Source organism: Sander vitreus, chromosome 5 (genome assembly GCF_031162955.1).
Source record: "Sander vitreus isolate 19-12246 chromosome 5, sanVit1, whole genome shotgun sequence".
Lineage (NCBI taxonomy): Eukaryota > Metazoa > Chordata > Actinopteri > Perciformes > Percidae > Sander > Sander vitreus.
In genome coordinates this window covers 13,444,239-13,467,599 of record NC_135859.1, presented here as the reverse complement: position 1 = coordinate 13,467,599, position 23,361 = coordinate 13,444,239, and the positions used below count along the sequence as shown (strand labels likewise).

The following is a 23,361-nucleotide window of genomic DNA, read 5'->3' as shown; positions in this document are numbered from 1 at the left end:
AGGAAACAAGTGTTACATTCAACTGTGACAGTCATGTTGATGAATGTAGCGCAGCGCTGAAAGGGTAATGTCAAGGTTGTTGGAGAGGTTTTGAATGTCTAAGTATTTGTATTGTAGATGTGCTTCATCTGCCTCTTTCACTTAACAATAATAATTATTGTTAATTATGAATGAAATGAACTTCATTGAAAGTGAACACAGTAGAAGGGTAGAACTTTCAGCAGAGTCATTTTCTGATGTCACAGTTGAGGTCTGTTGCGTGTTTATCACCCCCTGTAACGCTCTGTGTAAGTGATTCTAATGATAGCAACGAGTTTGCGTGCAGCCGTACGTATAAAAAAAAAAATTTAAAAAAAAAGGCCAACATGAAAGCAGAGCCTCCATCAGGTCACCAACCCTCAGCGCCTTGTACACAAAGAAAGTGACTCGCCAGTCACACAGTTAAGACAAAGTGTCAGCTGAAGTTAGTGCTGAAGTGAGCTAAAAGCCCGGTCTGGCATTGAGGCCCCAGCTGTTCACTTTAACTCCGTGTGTGTGTGTGTGTGTGTGTGTGTGTGTGTGTGTGTGTGTGTGTGTGTGTGTGTGTGTGTGTGTGTGTGTGTGTGTGTGTGTGTGTGTGTGTGTGTGTGTGTGTGTGTGTGTGTGTGTGTGTGTGTGTGTGTGTACACTATTTATATCTGTTGCTGTGTCCTGTCATTGACCCGTGTAGTGTCTCTTCTGCCTTATTTGATAATGATGCTGCAGCCTATAGTAGCTTGGCTGCATGTCAGTGTCATGATGTTATCGCTGATACCTCCGCCGGCTGTTTACATTCGACTCATTAACCTCCTAGTTTAAGGCTAAGCTGCCATTTTAATATCAAAATCCTACTGCAGTACATCACAGCTTACTAAAACTATAGATGGATTCTAATTTGAAGTCAGTTCATTAGTAGTAGTTTATTTCCCAAACAAGTACCTTCAGGTGATGCCACTCGTATCCAGAGCACATCCTTCATTGCTTTCAATCTGGGAGGCAATTTTAAAGATGAGCTTTAGTGAAGGTAGAAGAATACTCAATAAATCAATCTTTTTGTTTAGCACAACAAAAGTCATGCAACACAAAGTGCTTCACAGTTCACATCACTTACTTTTGTCACTGTGCGTGTGAAGCTGAAACACTTTGTGTCGAGCACTCCAACACCTGAACATTATGCACTCGTCCTTGCACTCTCATACGTAGAGTTGTCTTACTTCAATAGAGGCAGTGACAGACCGTCTTAAAAACACTTGACACTGTCATTGTACAATGTTGATGAAGTACTTGCTACTATTAGAACAAATTAGTTCACTTGAGTTTTGCTCTGTAGTAGTATTTACAGCCTAATATTTGCAGTCACGCTTGTCGCAGGTCGTTTCCTCTTGCTGCAGCATTGTCACCCGTGCGTACATCAAAAGCAGTAAATGTCATTGTGGAAGTAGCCTTTAGTAACCTTGAGATCTGATAGAAAAGACTGTAGTCGAAGCCAGTAAGGGTTGTGTGATCTGATCCTGTGTACCTCTGCCCCCTCCAGGCTCCGTTCTCCTGCAGCAGGCTGACGGAGACGGGCTTACCGCGCTGAAACTGGTCTCTGCAACAAGTCAGAGAGAGGAGCTCCTCCGCAGTGCGCAGGTCGGGGACTCAGCCCTGAGAAACGTGACTAAGGTGTTGAACCTGCCCCTGCTGGAGGCCGGATCCTCTCTGCTGGCCCACCTCATTTTCTCCTACCGGCAAGAAAAGGGCCTGCCCGGTCACCTGCAGCCCAGCGACAAGTCCTACAGCCTGGGCTATGCGCTGGTCAGGGCCCTGGAGACACACTCGCACCAAGAAGTGACTTTGGGCTGGACAGACCAGCAGGCGGTGAGGCTGGTGGAGGATGCAGAGACACTGCTGGAGCTCAGCAGAGGGAGTTACCTGGGGCAGGTGCCCCAGGCATTGAAAGAGTGCAAAGGAGAGAATACAATGTTCCTAATGGAAATACTGGAAGATCTCAAGGCTCGGGGGAAAGCGCTAGTCGCTGATCTGTGAACACACCGAGAAAGACTTGAATGTGCAACCTTTGATTGAAATGCTAACAAAAGGGCACAGGTAAATGGGTAAGCATGCGTTTTGAAGTTAGCTGTATGTTCATTTCTACGGAGAAAACATTTAATTATTTAATTTACTAACTACAGTACATGGGTTGTATATTGTCCACTACCTTGTTAATATTAGATTTTTCAAATGGAAAAATGTCCCTAAAAATGTATTTTTGTTGAATGTTCTAAGTTGCATGTTTTTATGCCAACACGATAACTTCTGCATTGACTGTTACTACCTCAAGTTCTTCTTTTCTACAGATACTTTGTTCAAATAGAATTGTTTTTGTTTTTTTACATGTTAACTATTATTTATCATAAAATAAATGAAAATAACTTAACAAATGCAGTGGCTTCATGTGGGGTCCACAGTGAAAGAGTAATGCCAGTTGTGGCAGAAGTCATCCTGGTCTGAGCTGCTTGAGGCGCTGATGTGCACTCAGGGTCTCGGCCACACAGACAGCTGAGGAATGAGCCACTTCCTGAAGCTGAACATGAATGAAGAAAGGGGCTCAGGCCTGCTTGTTGGAGTGGGTCGAGTGGGCGGTGGAGCAAAGGAGGTGAGGAGAGGGGGGGGGGATTTGGACCTGAAATGTGAATTTGGTGCCTCAGACTGAGATGAATGGCCGTACATTTCCTTTGCTGCTACCAGTGTTGTTTTGGAAACGAGAAGAAGCAGAAAATAAATGTTGCAATAATCCAGACACTCTGAAGATGATAAAAAATATTTAATTTTGTGTTTGTTTTTCTATTTTTTCTTTCAAAATAAGCATAAGATGCATTTCATTTCTCAAACCAAAAAAAAACATTTTCTTTCCCCCCCCCCCACCTCCTGACTAACCTCATGTCTCGGCTCCTCATTCCTGTCCTGAAATGTCATTTGTCCGAACTGGGCACATGAAAATGATGTCACAGGCAGGCAACGTAGCAGGCGGAAAAAGACATCTTAGAAAATGAGGCAGGCATACACCTACTTTACAACATCAACAGGCATACTGTATAAAATAGAAACATAAATTAAGTAGCTATGTACAGTATTTAAAAAATAAATAGTCTCATTTCAACTTGGTGCAAATAAAAGTGCTTTTTTTTTTCTTTTACATCTGTCAGTCATACATTCCTTTAAATAATTTATTTTCTCTAAATAATACGAAATAAAAATACTTTACTTGCAAACAGCTGAAATCCAATAATAAATGACAGAACAAGAAACAGTATTTGGATGCAATACCACACAATAGTCACCACATTGTAAAGTAACTTACATACAGTAGTAGACACATACGTATCGGGTATTCAAACAGTCCCTTCAGGCATTATAAAAAGCCATCCTTCAAGAGCCACAGAGTGTGTTTGTTGAGGCTATAATCAGTCTGCGACGCTACTCATAGGGGACAGTCTGTTATTGTCTTTCAAGTGGATTCCTCAAAACAACAAAACAAAATCAATGGCCCTCTGGAGTGACAAATCCAAGCCTGTTGATATTTAAGCATGGATATGGATGGGTAAAGAGGGAGGGAAATGGGTACAGGCAATGGCAAGCAGACAGGCAGGGCTAGAAGATGACACAATGGCAGAAGAGCGCTTTAGTTGTGGTAGAGAGGGGGTGTAGAGTGATAAAGACAGAGAGACAGACAAATGGGGGGAGATGGAACACAAAGATGGAGAAGTGGGGGAAATGGAGGCAGGGATCAGTAGGATGAGGGGAGACCTCCTCAAATGTAGCCTGAGCTGTGATCTTTCAACAGATGCTCAGCAAGAAGCCCAGGAGGCCGTCCCTTCAGACAGGGTCGCAACCCCGTTCACTGACGAATGAGGGAACCGCAGAGAGAGCAAACGGAGAGAAGCATGATGGGAAAAGAGATCTGAAATAGCATAAAACCCACACATATACACACACATTCCTCCATCCCTGACATCTGAGGCCTAAGTCCCCTCAGAGCCTTGCCTTGTCACACAGCGACTTGCTGCTCATCTAGCTGACGGCCTTCTACACCAGTAAACTCCACACCAAATAACAGCTGGCACTTCTGCTGCACCACACCACACACACACACACACACTTCAACATGCTGACACACACATCGACTGAATCTACGCATCAGTGTACAGCTGGAGGGGTGAAACAATTGTAACACACATCGACGCTGAGAAAAGCAACGTGTCTTTGATTGCATAAATGTGTACGCAAACACTCTCATACACAGTTCACATACACAAGCCTCTGTCTCTGGAAAGACAGATCAAAGTTGAGCTGTGGGCACAGGAGGTGGGGCAGATGGAGAGGGTGGCCAGCCTGGGGCACAGCATCACAGAGAGCATGTTTGTGTGAGTGTGTGTGCCTGAGAGGGAGTAGAATGTGCCTGCTCAAATGGGATGTTATGCTTTCATCTGTGAGCAAGTAGGTGCAGTATGTGTACGCGAGATCTCTTAAAGAAGCAGTGTATTCACGTTAGAGGATGTGTTCTTTTTTTTTCTTCTTTTGTGTGTCCATGCATGCTTGTGTGTGCGTGCATGTGTGAATGCTGTCTTGTGTAGCCGCCAAGGCAAGCGGGGAGATGAGAGGAAAGGAGACCAGCCTTTCAAACAAGATTAGGGCTGTGGCTGCCTAAAGGCCTGCTTGCCTGGCGACACTCTGCATAGACTGGGTGACATCTATATTAATGACAGCAGAAGGCCCAGTCTGCTGCGCCTCCTGACAGACAGAGAAGGTGTCTCGATGATTGGCTGACAGGGGACTTTGACATCTTTTTAAGGGGTTAAACGAGGCTACAGCTAATGATCTGGATATTTAGTAGTGATAAAGGTTTGGGGCAAAATACAAACTGTTTAATCCTTTACAGTGATGTTCCTTTATCCTCTGGGTATTATTTAATTATGATTATGTAATCACAATCTATTTTAAGAAGAACAGACTCACTGTACTTTAAACTAATACCACTGTCCACTGTGGTTTGATTTTTCTTTTTGGATTAATATCTTTAAAAAAAAGAAGAAAAAAGGCAAATTTGGCCCTTGTATTAAAAGCACAGACAGATACCAGCACAAGCTTTCAGCCTGTTGGTCCAGCTTTGTGTTTGTGTAGAAGGACATATCTGGAGGCTACGACCATAATTGCTAATCAACTTGGCTGGCTGAGTTAAGTGGAAACAATCCAAATTGCTACCAGTGAACATAACATCATTACGATCCAAGAGAGGAAGTAAACAAAAGGTTCTTCAGTACAAAAACAATTAGAAAATATGAACATATTACCAAAAACATTTAATAATAAGGACAATATAAGCTAAAAAAAACTTAAAAGTCTATTGCAGAGTTATAATGCAGGCTTGTATTTTCATAAACACGGATACGCTAAAAATGTATTTTGGGGACGGTGAGTTTAAATGTTAAAACTTGTTTTACTCATTGTGTGACACTTGTCACTCGTGGAAAGTAGACGGACAGAGTCCTCGGAGCTGTCAGAGTGATGGAGAGAAGAAATGAGAAGAGTGGCTCACACGGCTGAGAAAAAGGTCACTCTAGCCATCCTTTCATCGCCTTTTAAACTTAATCAAAAACATAATGGTGAATATGTCTTGTACTCGTCTTTTTTATACAAAAATTACACTTCAGGAAACTGTACTGTACTGTACATCATGAGCAATTAAAGACCGAAAAAAAATTAGGTTTTAGAGAAGAAAATAGGAAAGAAAAAAAGGAAATATAGCTGAGTTGAGCTGATACGGAGCTGTCTTCCTCTGCTCCTTAGGGTCCAGTATTAAGACCACAAGAAGAAAAGTGGAGAAGAGAAGAGTTGGTGGGTGGACACAGTCATCTACCCGGGGTTGTTTTTCTTCCTTTTATTTGGACTGGGATTGGGATCCAGTTTCAGCTCTCGGTACTGCACCTGTTAAAACACACAGAAATACACACGCAGGCATGCATGCATACACGCACGCACGTACACACACACACACACACACACACACACACACACACACCACCCGGTCAGGTGGAAAGAGCAAAGGATGCTTGAATAGCACAGAAACCCTCCAGAGGCTCTCTGAGTCCAGCTGTGTGGAACAGTGGCCTCAGGGAAGGGATTACACACTGATTACAACACACACACACACACACACACACACACACACAATCTACACACACGCACACAATCTATGTACACTGTTCAAAACTTGAAATACAGTCGTGCTTGCACACAAATAATACGCGTACACACAGACTTCTGCAGATGTGGGACAGTGGCCTAAGGGAAGGGATCACAAACACAAACAAACAGAACAGGGCAAGGCCTCGTGGGAAAGCTTGGAGAGACAACAGAGTCATCTCAGTATGGCAAGATGGTTAGAAGAGAAAGGGCAGAGGGATGAGAAGGAGACGGAAGATAGACAAAGCACCGTAACCCTTTATAGGGTAGTCATAGTTACTACAGTATCAACTTGGAGCTTGATACATAATAAGCTATATGTCAGGGGGTTTATCTGGCTAAACATATAAATACACAAAATGATTAACTCTCAAAAAACCCCAAATGTTCATTAGAGAATGTAGCCTATACTAACAACTGGCCAGATTAACAACACGCATACTGGAGATTTTTTACTGTGTTCCACTTTTACTGGTTTACTGGTTGTACCATTCATGGTACAAAAACCAAGAAAAAACAACGTACAATCTCTTTAACATCTTTCAGGCTGGACTGAACAGAGAGCACATTGTCTTTGTGGAGCATTCCTTCTTCTCAATGGAAACTATAGAAGACATGACCTGATGAGGCACCTGTCTCCTTGCACACAGGTGGAGGACCTGTCAGCTATTAGGTGCAGAACAGCCACATCAACTTGGAGTGTTTTTTTTAAACTACTTTGGATGACTTACGGTTCAGTTACAGACAGCAGGACGAAGAGAGGAATGTCCAGAATTTCTAGTTTCCTTAAAAACACTGTTCAGATATTTACTCAAGAACAGCAGAAGAAAACACCTCAACATTGACATGGTGTGATCACAAAGATATTTGATGGACACTTTAGTTCAAGGCACTATGTGTGTATTCTCACCCTTAATAACAAGGAAGCTTTCCACCGAAACAATCTCAATGCCATGCTGTACCCGGTGAGCTATACAGCCTTTTAAAAGCAGGATTTTACTTTCTTTAAAACATGTTTGTTATTCTCTTATGTATGTTGTAACAGTTATGTAAGTGTAAGTACAAGCTGACTAACTCACTGATTTGCTGCATGTCTACATACTCTACTGCAGCCCTACTGTAGCCTTAATGTGATGAACAGTGTGACACTGAGAAATACACCTGTTTGTTATCTTCTCGCTTGCTTACAGCAAGTTGAATGAGAAGAGTAATACCGCTCTGATATGTGTCAGCTAAATATGAAGCTATAGCCAAAAACAGCTAGCCTTGCTCTGTCCAAAGATAACAAAACCCACCTAGTGTAAAAAAGACTGTGGTAGATTTTAGGAGGGTTATTATTCTAGGATATTTCTTGATCTGGAGTGGTGACCTTCTGAGGTTTTGTTGTCACTGTGAGGTTGTCAGGCAACAAGCAGAGACTCCAGGAGGTTACTGCGCCCAGCTAAAAAATAATGCAGCATTGGTTTTTGTTTCCTGTTTCCCGTTGCTAAGCTAAGCTAACTGTCACCTGGCTGTAACTTCACATTTACCAGATACCTACAGTATGAGAGACTAGAGTGGTATCAAACTTCTCATCTAACGGCAAGAAAGTGAATAAGTGACTTACCAAAAACGTTCAAAATATTCATTTAATCCGACAATTTAACGCTATTTAATGTTAATTTATTGGTTAATTTAAAGCTATAGTGCGTAGTTTCTGCCGCCCCCATGAGGGATTCTAAGTAATGAAAACAAAACTGTCGGTGCGTCCACATGATACAAGCCTTCTGTGACCGAGCACCGCCGCCACCGCTTTGCAAAGATGGTGAGCAGAGCTTCGAAAGAAGCTGCTCTTAAGTGATGGACACTCAGACGCAAAAGCATCACAGTGGCTGAGCGTCAACAACCAGAGACTGTCACTCTGGCAGTCTCTCACTTTCAGATGTGTGTGCATGCACACAAATACAGTCACTAGCCTAGACAGATTCAAGACACTGACAAGCACTAGCCACTGAATCAGAATACTAATAGAATAATAAAAAAATAAAAAACTTAACAGTCACAGCACCAAAGAGCCAGTATCGTCTGTGGGATCCTTCCCAGGCTGATGTACTGTAGGCTACTCTGCCTGTCTGATTGACTGACAACCGCTCTGATTCTCCAGGCAGACAACAAACTGACGTCAATATGGTTTCTCTGTTCTGTCTCATGGTGGGTCTGTCTGCTGTGGACGGGAACAGCAGCGTCTCTTAGCACTGGCTGGGAACGAGCCTTCATCATCCATCTTCTACTGGTTCCCACTGTCGCTTCAATGAGGCCTTGAGGAAGCGTGTGTGTGCTCACCAATGCATGCATACACATGTGAATACCAGCAAAGACAATGTACAGCCACACCCCCGCGCGTCCCACATCACGTCATCACACAACACCCTGCCACTGCATCATTGAATCCCAAAGAAATCCACACACCGTACACACACATACAGTGGGGTATTTCAGTTCCTCTGTTTCACAGTGGTGGTCACCAATGTCTCGTTAAGGTGCTTACAGAGTGGTCAGGCCAGCATGTGTTGCTCTCTACGCCTCACTAGGCAGCCAGACTGCACTGATACAGATCTGGATACTCCTCACTGTCCACAAGGCAAACTAACATCCTACTAAACAGCTGTACAAATAAAAACGGTTAGTTGGATACAGCGAGAGAAATGAGAGACTATGAGGTAGCCTGAAAGGATACAAGGGCAATAATCCAGGTGGAGGAAAAACAAGGGAGGAAAGGAGTGATGGGAAGCGAGATAAAGACGTGACAGAAATAGATAGAAAGATGAAGGGAGGAAGGGCAGAGAGCGGGACAACCCAACAAAGGAGACAGGAGAGAAAACAATGAAAGTGAAGACTGAGAGACTGAGGGAGATCTCTGGACACTCGTGTGATGACACATACTGTTCTCCTGTGGGTGTGGATCCTTTTATAGCCCTGCCAACTAAAGCAGACAAGGGAGCAAAACCCAGGGGATAGAGTGGAGTTTACATGGCCCCATCTGTGTGTGTGTGTGCGTGCGTGTGTGTGTGTGTGTGCGCACAGTGGTAGTTTGGTTTAGGGACCATGACAGTCCTGGCAGAGCACCAACGTTAACTGCGATCAATGACAGTGGATGAACAAGTGACTGAACGATTGAATGATTTAATTCACTCATGAGTGAAGGAGTAAGCACATCTGCATGTAGCGTAGTTCCATGGACATATGTCTGTTAATGTCAAATAATTGCAAGCAAAATTCACAAAAGATACGCCAAAATGTTTCTCCATGTGCAACTCATTCTCACTCATCGTTTGCTGCAGGCTTTGAGCAAGCTACCACAGATCCAAAAGTAGGACAGATATTGTGCAGGATCACTGGCTGTTAGTGGTCCCATTACACGACCAAACGCCTACAGCAGCAAAAAGGAACACGGCAATTTAATTCTGCGCGTTGACATTCCTGTCCAAACAAAACTATTTGTGAGTGCAGAAAAACAAAGAAAAGTTTGCATGTCAGTAGAAAGTAGGGTTTTGTTTCCCATGAAGGGTAGCGAAGGGGATCGACAAAAACAAAAAAGGTACGGGAAAAAACAATATCTCAATCAAACGGGAGTTTTATCTGTGAAGAGCTGCCAGCCAAGAGAAATGGAGCTCATGCGTCACCGGTTCAATTCCACCACACAGGTGACAGGCCTGCCTGATGCTATACCCTTGGCTCCCCGCTCACCTCACCTAATAAAACACACACACTCACTCACACACACACACACACGCACACGCACACATGCACACACACACTCTAAACCCATGCAGACAACAAAAGCTAGTTCAAGTCAAAAAGAGAAGAAAAGGCAGAGTAGGTGAGGAGAAAGTGGGACGTTAGCAAAATAAAAGAAACCAGAATGGGGTGAAAGTAAAAAGTGTGGTAATGCGGCGAGCACATAAGCAATTTGGTAGCGCGAGTGGGAAGCTTAAAGGGAACATCGACAGGAGCGGCAGTGGGTAAAGACCGAGCGCTGCTCAAAGGCTGCTCCACCCTCGCTCCTCTCCTCTCCGCTCCCAAATGTTGACTGTACAAGTGCAAAACAGGCTTTGAAGTGTGCTCAGCTGAAGGGGCGCTGTGTACTGTGCTTGGTTTAACGGTGTTACCCACAAAGCATCCCGGGACCTGCCCCTCTCTCACTATCTCTCATTCTCTCTCTCCCTCTCACATGGAACCTTTGACTGTGTTTTGATGATGGCAGTGTGGGCAGGCAGAAAAGGCTAACACAAGGTGGGTGACAGTGAGCAAAAAAAGGCAAATAGGCGAGTAAATAATAAGAAGTGAAGAAAGGCAAGGGAGCAACATTTTAATGATACTATGTTATTCTGTTATCCAGTCCTTTCCACAGAGCACAAATCTCAGCGGGTTTCATCTCATGTGACGCCTAATGGAGCATAAGGGTTATTAAATGTTTCCAGGGAAACACTATTGTGTATAGTTCACACAGAGCGGAGGACTCAGCACTCGCGTGTATTGCTGGGAAAGAAAAGGCATGTCAAGGTGGCATAAATCAGTGAGCAATGACACAGTAAGAAAAGTTTTGCCTATTAGCTGCTATGGCACGACACATACTGAATAGTGACTAATTGGCCACTTGCACTGAAATTTTTAAATTTGTCACAAAAGTGGAAAAAGGACAAAGTGGGGGAGAGAAAGACCTCTGGTAGATGTAAGTGATGGCATCTGGCAACGTTTCAACCTTTAACTATCCTGCCTTTGAACCCTGGATGTCCAATGAGGTTTCATTCCCAACATAAATGTTGTCTAAAAATATTAACCCGACTTCCCACCGCTCATTAGGCGCAAAATTGGAATTCATGCTTATTTTTGTACTGGGGGTTTGATCCAGCTCCTTTACACCATAAAGGGCCACTTGGCATGCTAATTGCCTTGCCCCTACTTACGCACTCCCTAGCTCACATTGCTAATGGCGTCGTAAAACATACTAGTGCACTGACACCTCCCAAACGCCAGGTAGGGAATACTGAGCACTATAAAGGTGCTCAGTTTGGCCTCGTTTAAGAGGACATGAAGGATTCCCTGATAATGACCATAACGATAGCTTACGCTGGTAAAAGATACAAACCAGATACAAGAAACTGTTACCCAGAGAGGGACAGCAACTCTTTCGCTCTCTCTCTCTCTCTTACACACACACACACACACACACACACACACACACACACACACACACACACACCTTTAACATTGCTGCTCACAGAGGGACATAATGATTTAAGTAAACTGTTCAGGTGGTAAAAAGGTAACTCTGCCTGTTGCGGCTTCCATGCACCACTGGGGATTTAGTTTTTAAAGGGTGTTTGACAGTGCTGTTAGAGGCCCAGTGTCATTGATTTAAAGAGATGGTTTGCAAGACTAAAGTTCCTTCCGTTAACTGCACAACCGATGAGACGTGAGTAATGTTGCAGCTGAATGCAAAGTTTCTTTTATGTACTTTTACGTGTACTATAAAGATAAATGAAAGATGAGAAAACTATGAGAGTCCAAAAGCTGTTCCACAGTTACTGTGGTGCTCTATAGTGACATATGTTATGATGGACTGTAGCCCAGCGTGGATGCCCTTTGTATATAAAGTCATTAGAACCTCATCAGTTCTGGTTGCACTGAAGCACCTCTAAATGATGCGGAACACTGCACTGAAACACCCCCAACCCACCTCACATGCACTACTGCTGGGAGAGCGTGTGTGTGTGTGTGTGTGTGTGTGTGTGTGTGTGTGTGTGTGTGTGTGTGTGTGTGTGTGTGTGATTATGTATGTGTGTTAGGTCACACCCGGGCCCTGAAATAGCACTTCATTAGTCACCCATGGTATCAGGCATAGTGTGCCCCTGCACCAATGCCAGTGGGTGCTATGGACACATGCCGGTGAGGGGACGCTCCATTTGGACCCCAGCACCTCTCTGCATCATTTGAGAGCCCAAAGGGCTTGATCCCCACGGACTGCTTTGACCCAGTAAGGTGGGGGCAGGCAATGAGGTGAACCCAGCACTGCGGGACACACCGCAGAGTAGAACGTTCTGGTCTGTTTTTAGCCAACGACCGCTGAGCGAGGTGTCTTTGCAGAAAGTTAACCTTTGGATTCAGTAAGAAAGTGATCAGTGCTAGTCTCAGTTCTTTATCAGATGACTGAGCAGTACATTTAAATTCCCTTGACCTTATCTTATTGATACAAACAACACTACCCTTCCCTAAATAATCAACAAGTCATTTCTAATAATCAATCAACTCTAGTTGTACTTTCTGTCCTAATTCCTCCTCCAGTTCCTTTATTTCCATCCTCATCTTTCCTCCCCTGAAATCTATTCTTACCCCTCTCCCTTGGTCTTTCACCCTCATTACTCGGTATGCCTCCAAACTGTCAGTGAAACCTGGCAACAATTACCATTCCGACAGCTGCAGCAATAACCGTTACAGTAGCACTTACAGTATTACTTATACAGTAGGCACAACTCCAGCAGCACGGGCACCAGACCAGAGCAGCATGTCTGCCCCCACCTCCCCTAGCCAGCAGGCCCTCATTAGGGGCCTTGTAAAGGCCTCATACCTGCTTGGCCTGGGCCCCTTTCCCGCTTCGCTCCTCTAGGCACCAGGTGTGTAAGGTGGCTGCACTACACCAGAGGGGACAGCTTGGGCTCATTTAAGCCCATGGCTACCTGCCTTGTGCCTACTGCTGCAGCAGGCCCCAGTAAACTATGAAACTGTAAAACTGCACGGGGGCCAAAGGGGGAGAACACGGGGGGTTGGCGGGGGTGTGTAGGGGAGCAAGGATTATGACCCTGTAAAGATGAAAGAAGTTCGATCAAAGAGGAAGTGTGTCAGCGCTGATGTGGCAGGGGATTGGTCGTATCAGAGGCCCCGGGTCGTTCAGCCTCAGCCGGCGTGTGTGTAATGTGTGCGTTGATGTGCGTGTGTATTGAACTCAGCACTGCAGGGCTTAACGGCCACAGCGGACACCATCAGTGCTGGATAACACAACGACTTTCACAAGCTGCCGCTTAATTGCAGTTTAAACTGCACTTTGTCCTGAGCAGCACAGCACGTTACTAATACACACACACACACACACACGCACGCACACGCACACACACACACACACACACACACACACACCTATATTTTAACGAAGCATCTGTAGTCTTCAGCCACAAAGTTAATGTGATCTCACGGTTAATGTAGAAGCAAAACCGCATGGGGCTGGTAAACTGTTGGTTTACACTCTGTTCCAATTACTAGCATAGCTGGGAAACAACAGCTAACTGTAATTGTGTGTGAGTGTATGTGTATGGAGTCAATCAACCTAGTTATATGCTGGGCACTAAACTCACTTAACCTCGTTATCTTATTACAGAGCTCCAGTTATGTATGTGGAAATTGAATTAGACTAGGAAGCTATTAATAGGAAAACACAGGAACGACTCTGAAACAATTAGATTAGATGTCTGCGTGGCTAAAACAATGGATAGTCAGTTCACTCTACATGAAAAGTACAACAGTGAGGCGCCAATGGCTGAGAGGAGGAAAAAAGAAAGAACGAAAAAAAGACGGAGTTAGAGACAGAGGAGATAATAAAAGGAGCCCTAACCCTTGCCCGTGTCTGGAACTGACAGATGTGTTGTCAAAAAGATATAAAAGATGAGGCTGAGATGAAAGTGGAAAGTTCACCCACCACTTGTACATCTGAGGGCACTCTGGATAGAAAGTCAAACAGCTCGTTGTTATCAATGATGTAAGGGTCTCGCAGCTTCTTGGTGAATTTATTCACCCCTGTAGAGAGAGGAAAACGGTGGGGGCAGGTAGGGAAGAAAAAAAGGTGGACATCAGCACATACTGTATGTTGTATGAGTTGTTAAAGCCTTTATGGTGGTTGTGCTCTCTAAATAATTTGCATTACACTCCCCGATTGTGCTTTTAACCCAAATACAATACTGTACATGAAAAGCCACATGGAACATATAAATTGCATTGCTCTGCTACAGGTTTAGTTTACATACTGTATTTACATTTAACTTAAATTGAATTACTTACACTTAACAGTACATGTAAATAAACATTACACATTTTTACATTAGCTCACCCCAGGCTAGCACAATGTATCGTAGAGGGATGAAGTAGATGATGATGGTGGCCCCGCCGAAAGCCACGATGGCCAGCCAGCTTAAGAAAGGCACAGTCCAGTTAAATGTGCTGAAAAGAGAGAGGAAAAAAAGGAACTGTAAAAATTAGGAGACATGGCAAAGTTCACTCTAGCCAAACACGGGAGTAGAGAAGAGAGAGGAGTCAGGGAGGGCATTTGAATTCGTTTCAACCCAAACAAGCTGATCTGGATGCCGCTGCACTACAAATTCATCAAACTCACTGGAACTGTGCAGAAAGGGAATAACTTCAACCTGAAGTCTTGTAGGCCAGCATTGCAGGGTGAAAATGGGCTATGACTCAATACAATTCACACTATCTGATCAGTAAAATGATTTAAACTTCACAGAAACACAGGGCACAAATGTGCCAGCTTGATTTAAAATGTTTTTACATGTAACCAAAGAAGGCACCTTCGGCCTGACACTTTTTTTTCATTACAGCTTTTAATCAAAACTAAATTCCCTGCCATCCCTTTGCTTTGTATGCATCGGTGCAAAAGTGAGAGTGTCTGTGTATGCAGGAGAGCACAGTCAATAAATGGTTTTGTGTGTGTGTGCATGTGCAGTCATGTGTTTAATCTAGTATGTACATGATTCAGTTAAGAGGTCATGCAGTGTTAAGTGAAATGTGATGGACGTAAAGACAGACAGCCTGTGTGTTTGGGTGTCACGCTGGCAGAGTTTCCTGAGAGCAGCACTGAGTTACACTCAGTTAGGCTGGCAAGGGGAAGCGGAGCAACCTGGCATTGCGGGAGAAAACATTGGGACGTGCGGAGCAGAGCGGAGCGGGCCCTATGCCGAGGAGCGGGCTTACGACTCACTTCTTTATCCTCTCGCCGTAGGAGGCCACTTCATCCAGTGCATTCTGCACACTGATGCACACGTCCTGAATGGCATAAAGCTTGTTCATGAAGCCCTTTCTCTCCGAGTCCTGCAAGAGGACAGATAGAGATGTAGGCGAGAGAGAAAGAAAGTGAGGGTGGGAGAAAGAGAGACAGTGAAGAGAGGGGAGGAGAGAGAAGACAGAGGCTGGGCACAGGCATCTTTGTGAAAACAATACATTTTAAATAGCGTCAAAGATTTGGGGTGGGGAGCCAAATCACCGGATATCCTGCATGAACTGATGGAGTGCTTTAATTCCAGGCAGTAATAGAGATATAAAGTCGGCAGAACAAATCACAATGCTCACACAGGAAAATTTGAATATGTGAACAGAGAGGCAGAATTAAACTGAAAGCCGAATGGATACATCAAACTTTGGGCTCTCTCTCTCTCTCTCTCTCTCTCTCTCTCTCTCTCTCTCTCTCTCAGCTGCTGCCAAGACAGCTAGGAAGACCGGGCAGAGCCCTCTTTTGTTCTACTGGTTGGCACACTGGGATGATGTCACCAGCCGTGAACACATTATCTTCCTTATTAAACGTCGTCACCCGTCATGATGAGCTCTTCCTTTTCAACTTTTGATGGTTGTGAACCATCAACACTGAAGTATGGGGTTGGGGGGGGGGGGGGGGGGGCTCAAACTAGGCAGGCAATCTAAAATCTACAATCCCCCGTCTTACTGAAACAAAGTGAAGAATTGAAAAAGTCATGCAACAGCCAATGAGCTGCCTGCTGACTGACTGGCAGGCAGGCAGGCACGGGATGGATGTGGACAGAATGAGGTGACACAGAGTGATCGAGAGCCGTTGGCTGAGTGAGGACATCAACATGCAGACTGGATGTGATTGGTGGGCATGCTTGGGTGACAAAAGGGGGGCATAACAAAAAGAGGACTATCTATTATCAGAAGAAAGTTACAGAGGGTCCAGTGGAACTATCACTGGTGGTCACATTTCAATATGGCTATTTCATTATAAGATCATCCAGTTATAGTAGGTTACCCTGCCAGCATGCAGAACATTTTAAAAAAAAAGATTTTTTTGCTAATATAGTGACAATAACTTTATTTTTTTTAGGGGGAGGGCGGGCAGTCGCTGGTATTCTCTCAGTGGTTTAATTGATGTGCTCGTTTCCATTATTGTTGAGATGATTTGTTAAACAAATTAACACTCATGAATAAAATAAAACTGAATTAAAGATGCCAGAAACCTTCATAGTTCAGATAAGAATCTGGATGTCATAAAGCTGGGGAAAATGAAGATATTACATAGCTGTTAAAGAACTTAAGTTAATTAACGGCAAAGTGAAGAGACAAAAAAAAAAGGTAAAGCTTAAGAAAGTTTAAGAGAAACCAAAAGATTATGGCATAACCTGTCATGGACACCCTACAAACATTTATCTTTTGTTAGAGAAACGGCATGTATAGCAATGGCTGTGTTATTGATGAAGATGGATGGACATTGTTAGATTAGGGAAGTAAAACTCAGTAATCCTTATCATTATACCCAAAGAAGACAGTGAAGCAGTCAGAAACCTCCAGGACCCCAGAGGCCTTTACCACATCACCCCCCCCCCCCACCCCGCACCTCACCACAACCCTCCCATTGAGACCCAAAACACCCACACATCCCCCCCCCGAAACCCACCCTATTCTTTTTACTCTCCATCCAGGATCAGATAATGTGAAAAATGAACCATGGAGCAGTCAGGGAGACCACATGGCCTCCCCAGCAAAACCACACAAGACAAATAGATATAATTAGACAGCGTCCCTGGGTTATTTTTCTTCGCAAATATTTTACAAGACTCCCTTTCTTTCTTCCCCTCTCTCTCCTCCTCCTCCTCCTCCTCCTTCTATCCTCAGTACTCAGTCCATCTGTTTTTCATTGCTCCCTCAAACAAATCTCAGGACGCAGGGTCTATTGTGCTGGGCTGGGTTAGGCCAAGCCGAGCTGAGCCGGGCCGGGTCAGGCTGTTTTACTTTCGGTAGAGTGTTTGAGGGCCAGGGGAGTGGTGTGAGAGAGCGGGCGGGGGTGGAGAAGATAGGTCAGAGGTCATCGGAGTATAAACCATTGCCACATGCCCCTCGGACTGCGGTCTGACTCGTATTTCCTGTCTTCAAACACGGCTCGGGGAGGCGGGAGGTAGCAATAACACAGAGGGCCACGGAGAACCTTGTTTTCCCAGCTTCCCCGCACACTGCGCACATATGGAGCCAGGCAACCTGTTCCTATAATGGAACCTAATATGCACACAAACACACACACACACCCTACAGCTATTAGATAAGGTTGATCTGCACACCTGGTCTTGCTGTGTGACTCTGCAAACGATATTATATCCTGACACAGATTACACGATGAGGGCCCTTGACTTCTAGAAGCAGTTTCATTCTCTACTGAGGGAGTTTGTTTTAGACTGCAATGTCATCACTGATAGAGGGGGAATTGATACAGAAAGATGAGGAGAGAGACATGGCATTCACACATCACAGTCAAGGTGAAAGGAAGCATTCAGTTGACTTAGATTTTTAACAAAGAAATCTGTGAAATATTTGTATCAGGGAGGTGAGCTCTCTAAAACACCCATGCTCCAGAGTGGATCCGTCACTAGTATACTAACTTAAATCAAGGACACAGTTTTGTCATGCTTTCTGTGATTTTCCTGCCGAGCTTCTCACTCAGAAAGACGAGCAGGGTCTGTGCAGGAGACCGAGGGCCGGTATTCCCATTCTGTCTCTTCCTGTGTCTGTCAGGAAGACTAAGTGGGTTTGTTTGGAGACCTGAAGGCACGGCTAATAAAATTAAATCTGCGAGGCCTCTCGCTTTGACTTGGCTTCAGTTGCAAGTCATGTTAATGCTTAAAGTATGCAACAAATCCCAGCACCTCTGACAACAGTGTTCTGAAGGATGATGCTGCATGGCTTGAATCATTCAGACAGACAGTGCAATAAGCCTGCCTAATGAGTTTAGCATCATGCATTTTAATAGACTGCAACTGTAGGTTAATCTGCAATGAGTTACACTGACATGTTACAGTAACTGCCAGTTCAGTTTGTGTACTACAAATCGTCACTGCAGTCAGCTAACAGAACATTCCTTTTTGACGATTTCATCTACTGAGAGACAGGTCTGAATCCTTGCAGATGAGATATGTATACTTTTCTGTCACGTACACATCATGTTTGCCTGTATATGGAGTACAATACAGGACATATACCACTGTGTACAATGCCATTAACTGCACTTAAGAGATAAAGCAAATCTGAGTCTAAGATGAATTATAAAAGGTCTTTAATGATTATTTAATTACAAAGATGGCATGCTTTCTGCCACAACTACATTTAACCAAACCAAATGCTTCATACAAAGGATACAAAATAATTGCACGTAAAGTTGAGAGCAGTAAGAATAAATGCAAGAATACCAAAACCCTGAATACATTTTAACATTCCCAGTTGTGGGTTGACAGAATATATTAGAGAAAATACATACTGCTTGAATTCATTTTCTGAATGCCCATGATCATCAGTGATTTTGCTAATTTAAAACATCAGTAATGTGTGTCTCCAGATTGCATACTCCAGAGTGTCTAACTAATATTAATTATTTAATATTAATACAATCCTGTGTGACGGTATGTCTCTCCTTCTGAAGAGCATTTGTTTTATGATCTACTGTATAGCAAAGGGTCAGGGCCACTCAGAACGTTGTGAGCAGGGTAAAGTCAGAAGAACTGCATACTACTCTGTGTATTAAATGAAAAACTGCTTTGAGACAACCTGTTTATTCCGTGTATAAAATGGTTCTATGTGCAGAAGAAATCTTTGACATCAATTAACTTTCATCAAGCTGGCAGCATAAATATTAAGTGAGTTGGCGCCCTTTGTTGGCAGAGAGCTGTTTTAATTGCGTATATGGCATTTAAAGATATAAATGTATCTTTTTTGGTTATGTCCAAAGTTTGCATCATTGTTTTGATGTGTGAAGTGTGATATCAAATATCAGCTAAGCCCCCATCACTTCAGCATTAAGACACCCTGTGTACAAGTCTGTGGAGCAGGCTGCATCATGGGAGTGCTCCCATCAGGGAAGACGGAGAAGGCTCATTAAAGTGATGCGAGTTGTTTGCATTTGTTAAGGAGAAACAACCCTCAGTGACACCAGACAAAGCCCAGGGACACGCACTCTCACACACACACATGAATAGAAACAGCCAACTCAGGCTAACCACATTGCACTTGCTGGTAAATTGTGGTAAACAAATGTGGAAAACTCCTTGAAACACTCGATTAAATATTTAACAAAGGAAAAATGTGCAATGCCTCTGTGTACTCGACTGCTCCATTTCTCTTTCAGAAAGATAGCATCATGCCAGAGTACATCTATATGCAAAAGTGCAAAGTGAGCAGTTGTAAACTTTGCAAAGACAGTTTGTTCTTCACTGACCCAAGGCCTAGAGCTAAACAAGAGAGAGGTCACTGAGGACTTAGCCTATTACGATGGACTCAAATATCTGTCCTATATCTACTGGGTGGAAATAGAAAAAGCCATTTGAGACTGTTTTAACCTCTGATCACATTGTTCTCCCTGCTGGGTTACACCATAAAAATGATAAACCTAACTGTTATAATGCAGCACCATACATCCCATCACACCACGAAATGAGTCTGAACCACAAGTGGCTGCTGCTCATTGCTGCCGTGCTAAAATTGCACCTGTTTTTCTTTGTTTTTCTGCCTCTCACTCTGGCAGCACAGTAAAAATTGAAATGTCATATAAAATGTGACAGGATGCTAATATGTGGCTCCCAGAGGGCATCTGAAAGCTTTCTTGTTGATTTTGTAACTGCAGAGGGAGGCGGAATCCCTCTCATTTCCACCCCAGGAAAAAGGGGAGAAAAAAACACTGAAAAGTTGAGCAAGTTGAGGAATGCTTTAGGAGCGATACAAATTCAATTTCCAGAGCCTGTGCAAGAATTAGGAATGACAAAGTAATAAATACCGCATACAATTAGCATCCACTGTATACTTAAAACTGATGTGCTGCAATCTATCTGAAAAATCAAATTTAGATAAAAGAAAATAATGACTTTTGTGACCATAAATGTAATATTTATCTGAATTGTTGACTTACTGAAAGTTATTAAATATAAAAAATAATTTTGTGATTAATAAAAGTGCAACACTGTTCACTAGGGGGAGAGGAGATGGAAATGTGAGCAACTGCTTTGTAAAGTCATTTTTCACTTGCTCAACTTTTTTCCCAGGCATAGTGAATCTGATAGTTTCTTTTGATAGAAATGTGTGGCAGTGAGTTAAAAGCAGCATGCATGGAGTCCTTTCCGTCTCTCATGTTGACCACTTAAATAGCTCAGCTCCTAAAACAGAGGCACATTATGTAAGCCAATAACTGCCCTTAAAATGACAACTAATACATTTCATCTGTGTCTATTTCAAGTATTTCCAACTCTACTGGGAAGTGATGAGTCACAGATTTAACCCATAGGGAGTTAAGAGAGGCCCCTAAGGGATATAAAAACAAACTTGGGAACCCAGTGGCCTAGAAGAACATCTCCCCTCTGTCAGGAAATGACAAGACGAGACAAAAGGCCCTGCGACTGGCCTCGGATGCCACCATGCAACCTGGCACCTCGCCAGCGCCACATGAAAGAGGCAGATGTTCCCCCCCTTTTGAAGCTGTGGTTTTAATAAATAATTTATCTCATACAACAACTAATCCATGAGCGAATGCTGGGAATACATCATTATTTCCCTCCCTCTCTTTTTATCATAAACACATAAATATCTGTTTGACTAGGGTGTTGAGATGAGCTGCACGTCCTCCTGGCCCTCATCAAGCGGCTTGCACACACAAAGGCCACGTTAAAATGTGAAGCCCCACCCCCATAGGTCCAAATGGACTGTCAGCTGAAGGTGGACCAGGCAGACACAATGCTCTCTAGTACTAATTAGTCTCTTCACCCAGTGTAGTCCCATAGCGAGGATAAATATACACATATGTAAAAGAGAGGGATAGAGAGAAAGAGTGAATAAAAGAAGAAGCTGTGGTGGTGACTTATTTTCAGTTTGAGTTTCTGCTTCCTATCCTAAAGAGAAAGGTTTCTGGTGTTATGAGTGTGCGTTTGTGTGTGTCTCTGATGAGTATGGGTGGCAGGAGGTTGTTTGCCACTGATCATCTTTACCCATCTCCCCCTGGGGCCTCTCATCACCTCCACCACACCAGCCACTCCATCAGAGTCAACGTTGCGCATGCACGCGCAACTTCTGCGCTACCCCTTCTTCGCCTCCTGCTGAACACCAACCGACCCCCGCCCAACCTGCACCCCCAGCCTGCCCAATTCTCCCCCACTTTGCCTCACCTCTGCTCCCCTGCTCCTGTGCTCTCCTTCCCCTGTCCTTCCCAGGATTCAGTCTGGCAGTGTGTGATGAATGGGACAACATTACTCTTGTCCTCTGTTGGCCTGGTTTAGCTGCTCCAGCCCATCTCCCCCCATCTGTCTGTCTGTCAGTCTGTCTATCGGTTTGTCTGTCTCAGCCTCTCTGTCTGGATATGGCTTAAAACATATGCTACTACACAATCTAAATTCTAATTCCTTATTTTAACCATAGCCCAATATAAAGGCACAAATGGGCTTTTACATCTTTTGATAAGGTACAAAATTTGGTAATTAGGATAGAAATAAATGTACAGTATTTATTTTATTCTGTAAGGTAGAGTATGTATCCACAAGAGTCTAGTCTATATTTAACTAATTAAGATGTTTAACTATTTTATATTTAAAAAATGTTTAAGTAAATAATTTCTTAATCTTGTTTGAGCAAAATCACATCTGATTCATCACCTAGGTCTGTAAAGCTTTTGCTACCTTTGCTGTACCTTTAATTACATATTCATGTTCAGAGAGACACAGGCAGTGGCAACAGCTGTAACATTCACTGTTTTAAACTTTGTTTTGGAAGAAAAGAAAACGACAGAGCGAGAGTGCATCGCTATGAAGTGAAGGGATCATGTCTTCAAAAAAGTAAATAAAATATGCATCCTCTCTGTGCTCATTACAGATTCATGACTCTTGTTAAAAGAAAAGGTGGCGTCTGCCTTCTAACACGTCTGACTTTCAAATTCAGACGACAATGCTGTCAAGTGTTGTGCTCCACATTCTGTCCAATGAGAGACCGGGAGGGCTGAGTGTGTGCCATCTCCAACATCCTATTTGGTGAGAGACTCGAAGAGAGTTACTTTGGGTGGATGAGAGCACACAAGAACTCCTCACCTACCGTGCAACGAGTGCTCGTCGTAATCCTTTGATGCATAGTTCATCAGTCAGGAAGTTCATTTGGTTCAGCCGCTTGTGTGTATGTGATTCAGAACAATAACAGTTGGGGGAGTAGACATTGCTGCATTAGGCATAATGAGCATTGGGATTTGCTCCAGCAATATAAAATAGTTTTGCCGTTTCTCTAGCAACTTTTAAGAAAAAGTGCTCACAAACATATTTAAATCACCCCACCACCCACACACACATACATGCACACACACACACACACACACACATGCACACACACACACACACACACACACACACACACACACACACACACACACACACACACACACACAGTATACACACTCTGGGCTCTGAAAGTCATTAGAAAATGTTTTTGTTCGGTGCTTATTATCAGTGACTAAGGGGTCATAAGGTGTTAAAAGAATCATTATTTGTGAGAGGAATGTAATTAGTGCTTTCCAAAAAAATAGATAATAGATAAAAAAATACACACCACCACTCTATGAAGGGAATTGTTTTTGCCTTATGGCCCCTCTCCTGCACAGATTATACCCCAATCACGTAAAAATTCACTTGAATCACTCCCAATGTCACCCTTTACAGTAGTATCCCAGAGCCAAAAGTCCCACCAGCAAAACATAGTTAACACAGCATTGCACCTCAATACAGCGGCCACCTTGCAGTGTAACAGGTCTACAGTGCTACGGGGAAGTCACACAAAAAAACAGGAGCA

At 43.6% G+C, this 23,361-nt stretch overlaps 2 protein-coding genes across 5 annotated transcripts in view; one reads left to right on the top strand and one right to left on the bottom strand.

Annotated features, from left to right (window-relative positions):
* slf1 (SMC5/6 complex localization factor 1) overlaps window positions 1–2,721 on the top strand; it is a 38,044-nt gene extending 35,323 nt beyond the window's left edge. For 3 of the 4 annotated variants that reach the window (XM_078250483.1, XM_078250484.1, XM_078250485.1), the window contains exon 18: window positions 1,553–2,720. In XM_078250483.1, coding sequence (XP_078106609.1) covers window positions 1,553–2,046 — 494 coding nt within the window. In that variant the 3' untranslated portion in view covers window positions 2,047–2,720. Of the gene's footprint in view, window positions 1–1,552 lie in introns of all 4 variants that reach the window. The other variant, XM_078250486.1, reaches the window with a different exon arrangement.
* A 184-nt stretch (window positions 2,722–2,905) lies between these two features.
* mctp1a (multiple C2 domains, transmembrane 1a) overlaps window positions 2,906–23,361 on the bottom strand; it is a 151,790-nt gene continuing 131,334 nt past the window's right edge. The window contains exons 18-21 of the mRNA XM_078250478.1: window positions 15,263–15,372; window positions 14,381–14,490; window positions 13,973–14,070; window positions 2,906–5,985 (exon numbers count right to left, since the gene is read on the bottom strand). Of these exons, the coding sequence (XP_078106604.1) occupies window positions 5,914–5,985; window positions 13,973–14,070; window positions 14,381–14,490; window positions 15,263–15,372 (390 nt within the window). The 3' untranslated portion in view covers window positions 2,906–5,913. The remainder of the gene's footprint in view (window positions 5,986–13,972; window positions 14,071–14,380; window positions 14,491–15,262; window positions 15,373–23,361) is intronic.